This window comes from Calidris pugnax, unplaced genomic scaffold (assembly GCF_001431845.1).
Source record: "Calidris pugnax isolate Ruff unplaced genomic scaffold, ASM143184v1 scaffold404, whole genome shotgun sequence".
Classification (NCBI taxonomy): Eukaryota; Metazoa; Chordata; class Aves; order Charadriiformes; family Scolopacidae; genus Calidris; species Calidris pugnax.
This window is the reverse complement of record NW_015091151.1, coordinates 668715-678663: the sequence shown is the minus strand read 5'-3', so window position 1 is coordinate 678663 and position 9949 is coordinate 668715. Positions and strand designations below refer to the sequence as shown.

The window sequence follows — 9949 nt, the reverse complement described above, 5'->3', positions numbered from 1 at the left end:
TAGCGGGGAGGCGGGGAGGGAGGGCCGGGCCGGGCCGGGCCGGGCCGGGCCGGGCCGGGCCGGGCCGGGCAGCGGGGGCGAGGAGGGGGCCGAGCTTCCCTTTCCTGCCCGCAGGCCTGGCCGGGGCTCGCCCCTCAGGGAGAATTCCCCGGGGAAAGGGGAGAGGAGGAAGGAGCGGGAGGAGCGCTGTGCTGTATGTGGAGAGGTGGCCCCCCGAGGGCAGAGGGGTGGCCAGGGTGGCGACCACCGGCGCCGAGAGCAGATGGGGTCAGGCCTGTGCAGTGGGCTGGGCTGTGGCAGGGCCAGGCGCAGTAAGATGGCAGCGCGGCCGTGGGCTGGTTTGTACATGCCGTGGGGCGCCCCGTGGGGTCCCCGGCTGCACGCTCACTCGGGCTTCCAGGGGGTTCCCAGAGCCCCATCGCTGGGGCCAAAGGGGTCTCCTTGGGGACACTGCCCTGCTGCTGGGGACACACCTGACTGGGGGGGACACTGCTTCCTCGTGGCAGGGGGATGGGAGAGGGACCTTGGGTGGGAGAGAGCCCCCGGGCCTGGCTGTCGGCGAAAACAGCTTGTTACTTATAAACCGGTTGAGATCAATATCGTGACGCCAATAGTGAAGAACGCTGTCAGAGTACAGGGTGTCCCAATTAACATCACCCCCACAGCACTGTGGGGTGTTCTTCAGTGCCCAGTGTACCTGCAATACAACAGTGTACAGCTTGGGCCTGCATAAAGTGAATTAAACAGCATCTAATCCTAAGAAAAACATCAGATAAGTAGGAAGGGAGTCACATGGAAAGGGCATAGACGTGTCCTACAAGTCTGGAGAGGGTCTTGGAGAGCAGTGGCTAGGAGACTTGCTACCACTGAGTGTTGGAGGAAAAGGTGATGTTTTTCCTCCGAAAAAAAGCTCAGGCTAAGAGCAAACATGGCTGCTTGTTGGCTCTGGCGCAGAGGAGCAGGTCTCAGAGCAGCAAGCTGATGCAAAGAGTGAAAACTGAAGTGCTTTGCTCTGCGCGGAAAGAAGGATGAAACCTAGAAAATGCCCAAGATGGCTCTTCTGGTTCTTTGGGTATTGGATTCCTGCTCACCAGCCTGTGCTGGCAGATCCTTCTGCCTATACACTGTCCAGCTGGATCTTGCAGACCAGGGAAAATCAGTGGCAGGATCTCAGGGTCTAGCAAACAAGATATGTTGTGTAGGGTAGTTTGGTTTTTTTAGCTAAATACTGAAATCCTGGCTTTAGTGCAGCCGTTACTGATTTCACTGGTATGGTTAAGACTACCAGGGCACCCCTGTAGTTAAACCTACTATTCTCTGGCTTGATAACTCTAAATGTCCTGTCATCTACAAAATACAGTACTTTTGAGTTATTCAAAATCTTTTCCAGATTGGCCTGTCTGCTGTTCAGCGTAAGTGTCTCATGGAGTATTTCACATGCACTAAGTTCTCTTTGTAGAATTGAGGGAGTTTTTAGAACATATGATTTGCTTTAACAAATGGTTAACATGGACATGAAACTGGACATTCATTAACAACATTTTTCAAATATTTGGCCAGAAACGTTCACAAGACTGAGTTCATTAGAATAAATTAATATTTGTAGTTTGGCAGTGGAGGGAGAAGGCCCATGTTTTCTTCAGGACACAACAAAATAGTAGATGACTCTGGTGATTGTCAGAAGCCGGAGAATTTCTAAAACTTCTTATTGCTTTCCTTGGAGGTTTAGATGTTTCACTAATTGATAGAATTTTTTTATTTTTGTATATGTTTAGTTAATAGTAATAAAAGCATTTCAGTGTGTTCCTCTTGGTGAGATAAAGTTCTGCAATAACTCTCTTGTCACTTCCTTTAATAAAAAGGACTGAGATTTTTTTTTTTTTCTGTTGTTTCTGACAGAACAGACTTCCAAGGCCCACATGTATCACTGACTTCTGAAGCATGAATAAAATCCTTCATACCTAGATACCAAAGCAATTGCTGCAAAATCCGGTTGACCTAAAATCTCTTGGGCAAAGAGTAGTGCAATAGCAGGTCAGCAACAAAAATGGGAAATCTGACTTCTCCCAGTATCTGCAAGGTTTGTATTTTCTGTTCTGTGTGGAGGGGAGGCCCCAGAGGTTGGGGGGTGGGAAGAGAAGATTTCTTACTGCAGGAAGAGAAGGAGCAGTGCTGCAACATCTGCTGGTTATATGGAAGGACGCAGAGGCCACGGTGGGATTGGAAGACAGGCACTTCATGCAAGGGTTTATGGTAATGCTGTCTGAAGGTTATCGAATGCTGGTGTTTGCAGCAGGAGTACTTCAGGCTGTGATTCTTCTCAGTGAGGCTGAATTTACAATAATGTGGCTATTTAGCAGATGATTAAAAGTTTATGGGTTTGTCTCTCTCCCAGTACTGCTAGGAGGTGAGCACTACATTAGATCCATTGTTTGTAAGGAAAATGTTTACTGAAATGGGTTCTTGGTTTTAATATCAGATTGCAACAGTTTTCTTGGGCAATCATGCATTGTGCTGAATCATGGTTAAAGGAAATGACTTTCAGTTCTTGCACTAAAGATGGACACAAATAGGAGTAACAATGCCTTTCATGTTGTAGTCATGAGCATCCCAGTGCTTGTGATTTCCTGTTTTTTAGGGTTTTTCATTACATCATTTCACAGCAGATGAGGAACTGTGTACCAGTCCTTTCTCCTTTCTGTCTTAATCCATTTACAAGAGGCTTGGCCTAACCTCAGATTCCTTCTAGAGTGTTCCTTGAGGTTATTCACCAAGCAGTGTCCTGGAAATCCAGGGAGTGCACCATGTCTGTTCAATCCCTAGCTGATTTAGTTGTCGTGCCTCTATAAACACATTTCACTCATTCTGACCCTACCAAGAAGTTACAAATACTTGGGGTTCCCAAGGGGTAGCTTTCAGCTCATTACAGCCACTAAAGCCTTAATGATCAGCAGTTAGTAGACTTCTGTGTTGTGGTAATCCTCCCTGCAGTCTCAGCCGGTCACTGGGATTGCAGCAATCCCAGGATTGCTGCAATCGGTCTCAAACTGGGCTAGGGCTGGGATGAGGGAGATACAAGGAGCTAGAGCTGTCGGCCCAGTGGACCCAGATCTGTTAGGCCTTTGAAGTAATCATCCCAAGGAAGCATCCCTCAGTAGCACAACCTGCATGTGTTCTCCTGCTTTTCCTGGATATCTGCAGTATAATGAAATTGTGTGATGAGGTTTGCTCTCACAAGCAGCACCTTATGGTACATCATATAACATACTGTGTTCTGCAAAGCATGATAGGAGTTAATATTTTCAAATGAAGTCAGCACTCAGTAGAAGTGTTTCACTCCAGGAAGCCATCTGCGAACGAGTTTGGGAAGGTGGTAGCTTGCAGGTGATGGCCTACAGCTTGTCCTGGGTACGGGAAAATAAATTTGTTTGGCAGCTCGCAAAAGGAGTTCATGCTCAGATTTCATCACTGGTCGTATACACCAAACTGTAGCATCCCTCAGAAGACTGGTTAGAAATACCAAAGTGGGTTCTGGTTATTTAAATGATTGAGGGACTGCTGCTTCTGTGTCTTTAATGAGGTGGTTGTGCTTCCTTTGAAAGAAGTTCTGTGGTCAGCATATTTTAAGAACTATATTGTAATTTGCTTCTGGTCTTAGCACTGATTTACTTAAATGCCTTTCTGTGAACAAGTCTTCAATTGCAGTAATACTTCTTCAACTTTGTAGTTTAGCTTTGGTGTCAAAACAGAGCTTTAAGGTCTGCCACCTGCCAGTGAGATGGGGTTTGGCAGAGGCTCGGTGCCATTCCCTGCTGGTCATAGGGCATTGACTTGGGAGCTCAGATCCTGGTTTTGCTCCGGAGTGGAAACTCATAGAGCTCTGCTGTCAAGGAACCACATGGTTCTCATGCAGAAAAAAAGCCCTTGTTTGATTCCACCACGTGAACTGAAAAAAAAAGGGAGATGAGAACGGAATTATTTACCCAAAATGAAAGCATAAATTGAGACTGAGACAAGTAAAACTGCTGTCACTTGACTGTCAGTGCTGTGCCTTCAACACCAGAACTACATAATGCTTTTGCAGAATTTCTTCAGAAGTGGATAATCTCTGATCAGCTTATGTAGCTGTGTTGCGACGGAGGGAAGACATGAGCACTCAATATGAGTGACCAGCAAGCTTCGTTTATTTAGACACACTACCATTCTTTTATGCACACTCATAATTAGCTCATACATATTGCAAAATGAGAGCTCATTATTGGTTAGTTCTAAAAAGACAGTTCCGCCCGAAATTCCTTTCTTACAGTTACATGTTTACCTTATCACAGACATTCTGTTGTTGGACCACAGCTGCCTTCAAGGCCAGAAGAACAACTTCAAGGCCTTGCAGTTATTGGGAGCTAGATAAGCTGAATACGGTGCTTATTAAGCTCTTGCTGGACTAGCTGACCCTTCTCAGCTAGCCAGTCTCCCACAATTCTCCCGTTTTTATTTTGGGCGATATAAACTTGATTAATAATTCTCATAAAAAGAGTTTTGATACAAGAAGACACACAGCTCAAGCAGAGTAATACTATCACTATTATGATTAAGATCAACAATCCTGTTTGTAACACACTTTTAAGCCATCCACTTAATCCCATCCAGCTTCCCAGAGCATCTAGACCAAAGAACACAGTATCTTGCTGTACCTTCTGGGAGTGCCCTATGAGATCCTGGATTTCTTTATGAATAGATCTAGAATGGTCAGATAAATCCATACAGCACATTCCATCAAAATCCTCACAGCCATGCCCGTGGGCTAGTAACAGGAAATCTATCGCGGCTCTGTTCTGCAGCACAGCATGCTGTACCATTGACAGGTCCTCTGACAACTCTGAGAGAACTCTGCTTGTGGCATTGGATTGCTTCACAACCCAACATGCCAAGTTTTCTATATTTTTATGAGCTCGAGCCGCAGCGACACCTGGTGTAAATAAAGATGTGAATATAATCTTCCACTTACTCCAAAGTGCAACATCATCGTTACAGGTTGATTGTAAAGCCTGTGTAAGACCCCTTTTAAAGCGGTATCTGTGAGTCGAGTTAGGGTGGTGTTGCGGCGCGCCTAAACTGAGTTGACCTATTGTGCATGGCCCTCCCTGAGGGTTGGAGGGAATTCCTGCCCAGGCACGGTTGCCACATATTAAAAAGAATCCTTTAGGGAGGCGCCTGGGCAGCATGGTGCCAGGGGCCGAATCGCTCTTGTTGCGGGCCAGTCTCTGGCACCATGTATCTTCCCATGTAGTAGAATCGCCTATTGGAGTAAGGCTTGTGGGGACTGACTCATTGACCCAGCGCCCCTCCTTTTCATCACCTGACCAGTGCCTCAGACCAATATAGATACAACAGCTAGCGTCAAGGGAGTCCGCTAGATCAATTTCTTGTGGCTCAGGACCTATTGGGAGTTTATCATCCCAACTATCATACTCATCAAACATGTCGGAGGTGTTGTTCCAATTGAACGGAAGTTTACCAGCCACATTATATTGCAATCGCAATTCTGAGAAAGATTGATTGAACATCACAAAGGTGGCACTGGTTAAAGGCACTCCTGTAAGACAGGTGGTGAATGGGGATCTGGGTGATGCCAGGCTGGCACAGAAACTGGTTGTATTGAGTGACCGGGCTAAAGTCACCCATACATTCTCGCGAGGATCAATGAGATTGTGCGGTGTAATTTTGACAGCAGTGCCCTCTATTTCGCCTTTGATGAGGATACATATTATTAAAACGGTGACATAGTCTGTGCCAGTCTTGTGTGCTAACAGCCCATAACTGTGAGATTTTGATGCTATTCTTACACCTTTTGTCTAAAATGTCCAATACAGACGAAGTAGTGCTCTTCTGTGGAGTCCCTCGTCGTCATTAGGCGTGGCCGTAGTCGTCAGTGCGTTCGACAGCAGGCCTCACCCATCGGCTGGGAACCCAAATGGTACCTGTGGTGGTAGAAACACAGACATAACCACGTCCTACGTAAACCACCTCTGCAGGACCCACCCATTGTCCTGTTTTTACATCTTTATACAACACTTTCATGGGTGGTGGCTTGAGAGTTTCAGATCCCGCATGATGCCTTACAGTAGGCAGATCATTACCGTCCCCAAATACACATAAATGATTAAGCACAAAGAGAACCTTTTGGACCCTTTCTCTTGGGTCTACAATGTCCTTAAACTTTTCCAAGCAACGCTTTAGAGTTCCATTGGCTCTTTCTACTACTGCCTGCCCAGTGGGGGAATGGGGAACGCCAGTGAGGTGGACAATGTTCCATAATTGCATAAAGCGCTTCAGTGTCCCACTGCTGTAGGCCGGGCCATTGTCAGTCTTGACTGTGCCAGGCACCCCTAAAACGGCGAAGCAACTAGTCAGGTGCCGACACATGTCCCGAACTTTTTCCCTGGTTGTGGGGTGGCCCATATCATGTGGCTATAAGTGTCTACAGTCACATGCAAATACTTCAATCGACCTAACACGGGCACATGGGTAACATCCATTTGCCAGACCTCATTGGACTTTAGCCCCCTAAAATTGACCCCACATCCAAGTCCTAGACCCGAATTATGATAGCTACATATAGGGCAGGCCTTGACAATGGCTCGGGCCTCAGCTATAGACAGTTTATAGGCTCGAGCCAGTCCTTTTGCGTTTTGGTGAAAAAATAGAGTGAGCTTCTCGGGCCCGGCAATGTGGTGCTAGGGGGGGCTCAGTTGTGACCGCGACTAGGCGGTCGGCCCTAGCATTGCCTTCTCCGAGCCCTTCTTCCCATTGGTGGCTCCTGTGAGATTTTGATGCCATTCTTACACCTTTTGTCTAAAATGTCCAATACAGACGAAGTAGTGCTCTTCTGTGGAGTCCCTCGTCGTCATTAGGCGTGGCCGTAGTCGTCAGTGCGTTCGACAGCAGGCCTCAAAAGAGTTCCAGTGTCTGTAGAGAGTCCCCTTGCTGTGCCTGCAAGATTTGATGCTGCCATCCCTGTCCATCTTTCCAAGTTACAGCAGCAGTCCTGGGGCATCGGCCTGCATCGGTGAAGGCCGTGAGAGCCTGCGGGATCGGTTGTCTGGACCGCATTGGCTTAACTATCCAGCCCAGGTTCTCCATCCATGACAGGATGGGTGATGGTAGTGGCTTAGCAACCAGTGCCGCTCTGTCGTTAAGCAGTGCAGCTTGTAGCTCCTCAGAATTCTGCAAGTACCATTCCAAGTCGATTTGCTTTATTGGCACCCACATTGTGCTTGGCGGGGTGCCATCCACCTGTAGGATGCGGCACCGACCCTTTCTGATCAGATCTGCTAGCGTGGCAATCTTTTCCTGTATTGTCCGCCGTGGTTGTAGTGGAGGGGCTATCCATTCCAATACGATAATGGTGGACCCCTGCTTCTCCCCCATTTTTATTTTTTTGCTGAGTTAAGGCTGCCATAAGATACTGCTTATCACATAAAACAGTCAAGTCAATGGGCAGACTGTGCCACCTTAGTGCCTTTAGCTGTGAAAAGTGGTGGAAACAGCGTCTGAGCCATAATTTGAATCTCTCCGTAAAAGTCCTTATCAATCAGTCCAACCAAAACATTAAGTCCCAACATAGTGGCAGATGAACTATAAGTAGTGCTCCGACTGGTTGTCCATTAATACAGATTGGTCCCTGTGTGCCGGTAGCAATTTTGACAGGCTTTGAGTCCAATAGGGTGCAATCTACTGCTGTTCCCAGGTCAAGTCCGAGGCTTCCGCTTGTGGCTGGCTGGAGAGGAAAGGGTTGTGCTCTGCTGGGTAGGCAGCCGCTTTTTGTGTCGGCGCGGGGCGGCTCTTCCCGCTGGGTCGTCCGTTTCCCAATCCAGGTCGATGACAGGCAGCTTCGTTGTGACTGTCTGATCGACAGTTCCTGCACCACACGGAGTTGGCATTGCAGTCCCGCCTCAAGTGTCCGGTGACGCCGCAACGGTAGCACGGCAAACGGGGTGGGCTTTAGCTGTGAAAAGTGGTGGAAACAGCGTCTGAGCCATAATTTGAATCTCTCCGTAAAAGTCCTTATCAATCAGTCCAACCAAAACATTAAGTCCCAACATAGTGGCAGATGAACAACCAGTGCCGCTCTGTCGTTAAGCAGTGCAGCTTGTAGCTCCTCAGAATTCTGCAAGTACCATTCCAAGTCGATTTGCTTTATTGGCACCCACATTGTGCTTGGCGGGGTGCCATCCACCTGTAGGATGCGGCACCGACCCTTTCTGATCAGATCTGCTAGCGTGGCAATCTTTTCCTGTATTGTCCGCCGTGGTTGTAGTGGAGGGGCTATCCATTCCAATACGATAATGGTGGACCCCTGCTTCTCCCCCATTTTTATTTTTTTGCTGAGTTAAGGCTGCCATAAGATACTGCTTATCACATAAAACAGTCAAGTCAATGGGCAGACTGTGCCACCTTAGTGCCTTTAGCTGTGAAAAGTGGTGGAAACAGCGTCTGAGCCATAATTTGAATCTCTCCGTAAAAGTCCTTATCAATCAGTCCAACCAAAACATTAAGTCCCAACATAGTGGCAGATGAACTATAAGTAGTGCTCCGACTGGTTGTCCATTAATACAGATTGGTCCCTGTGTGCCGGTAGCAATTTTGACAGGCTTTGAGTCCAATAGGGTGCAATCTACTGCTGTTCCCAGGTCAAGTCCGAGGCTTCCGCTTGTGGCTGGCTGGAGAGGAAAGGGTTGTGCTCTGCTGGGTAGGCAGCCGCTTTTTGTGTCGGCGCGGGGCGGCTCTTCCCGCTGGGTCGTCCGTTTCCCAATCCAGGTCGATGACAGGCAGCTTCGTTGTGACTGTCTGATCGACAGTTCCTGCACCACACGGAGTTGGCATTGCAGTCCCGCCTCAAGTGTCCGGTGACGCCGCAACGGTAGCACGGCAAACGGGGTGGGCCACGGGCATTTGACCGTCCAATGGAGATTTGCAAAGGAGCAAGGGCTGCTAAAACCTGACTGCGTAGCCTGCGCGTGTTCCTTTAAACTATTCCCTAAGTCCTTTACTGCCTCCACTAACATTGCCTGTTACCCCACCGGTACCTGTGCCATTCTTTCTAGTCCTTCCTCGATGGTCCATGTCCCTGGTAATGTAGCCAAGATGTTACGAGTGGCCGGATTACAATTTTGTATAGCACACTGCTTTAGTATAGTGCCTTTGAGATAGTCAGGCACCCCGGCCGCCTGTATGGCATTTGCTACTCGATCGATAAACAAACCAAATGGCTCCTCCCTTCCTTGCTTAATACCCATATATGAAGGGATTCCTCCAGGCTCTCTTATGCGGTCAAGAGCTATTCTAGCTAATCTCATTGTTTCCTTTGCCTTTTCTGCCCCCATCAACGCTTGTGCTTCTGTTTGAAAATAAGGCCCTAGACCCATCAACTCCTGAACAGTGACCCCGTGTAGTGGGTCACCCGGTGCCCTAACCGTTGCTGCCGACTCCTGACAGACGGCCTGCCAGTGCGCATTAAATAATAGCTGTTGATGTTGAGTCAGGATCAACTTTGTTATACTGCGTATGTCGCCCGGGAGTAAGATATTAGTACCCCAGATATAGTCCAACATTTGCCTTGTAGGTTCTCCTTTAAGTCCCGACTCATTCACTGTGGATCGCAGCTGAGTTAGCAGCTTCCAATCCAAGTTCGTAAGAGTAACAGTAACAGTCCCTTGCGCATCCAGCTGGGAGTACGTAGCCGGAAAAGCCTCATGCACGACATTCGCGGCAAACTCTCGGTCCCCCTCAAGCACAGCACTCTCTGCTCTCTGCCGCCACGCTTGCTGTCTTCCTTGGGCGACTTGCAGACCCTCCGTAAAGGGATTTGTACCTTCCCTGCTCTGCACTGGATTTTTACACTCCATTCCCTCGCCTGCTTCCTCATTCCCTGATGGGGGGGCCGCAGGCA

General features: G+C 48.2%; 1 protein-coding gene across 1 annotated transcript in view; it reads right to left on the bottom strand.

Moving 5' to 3' along the window:
* Positions 1 to 4178: 4178 nt before the first annotated feature.
* The window catches only part of LOC106898123, a 7307-nt gene continuing 1536 nt past the window's right edge, over positions 4179 to 9949 (bottom strand). The window contains exon 2 of the mRNA XM_014959214.1: positions 4179 to 5978. Coding sequence (XP_014814700.1) covers positions 4401 to 5564 — 1164 coding nt within the window. The 5' untranslated portion in view covers positions 5565 to 5978 and the 3' untranslated portion in view covers positions 4179 to 4400. The remainder of the gene's footprint in view (positions 5979 to 9949) is intronic.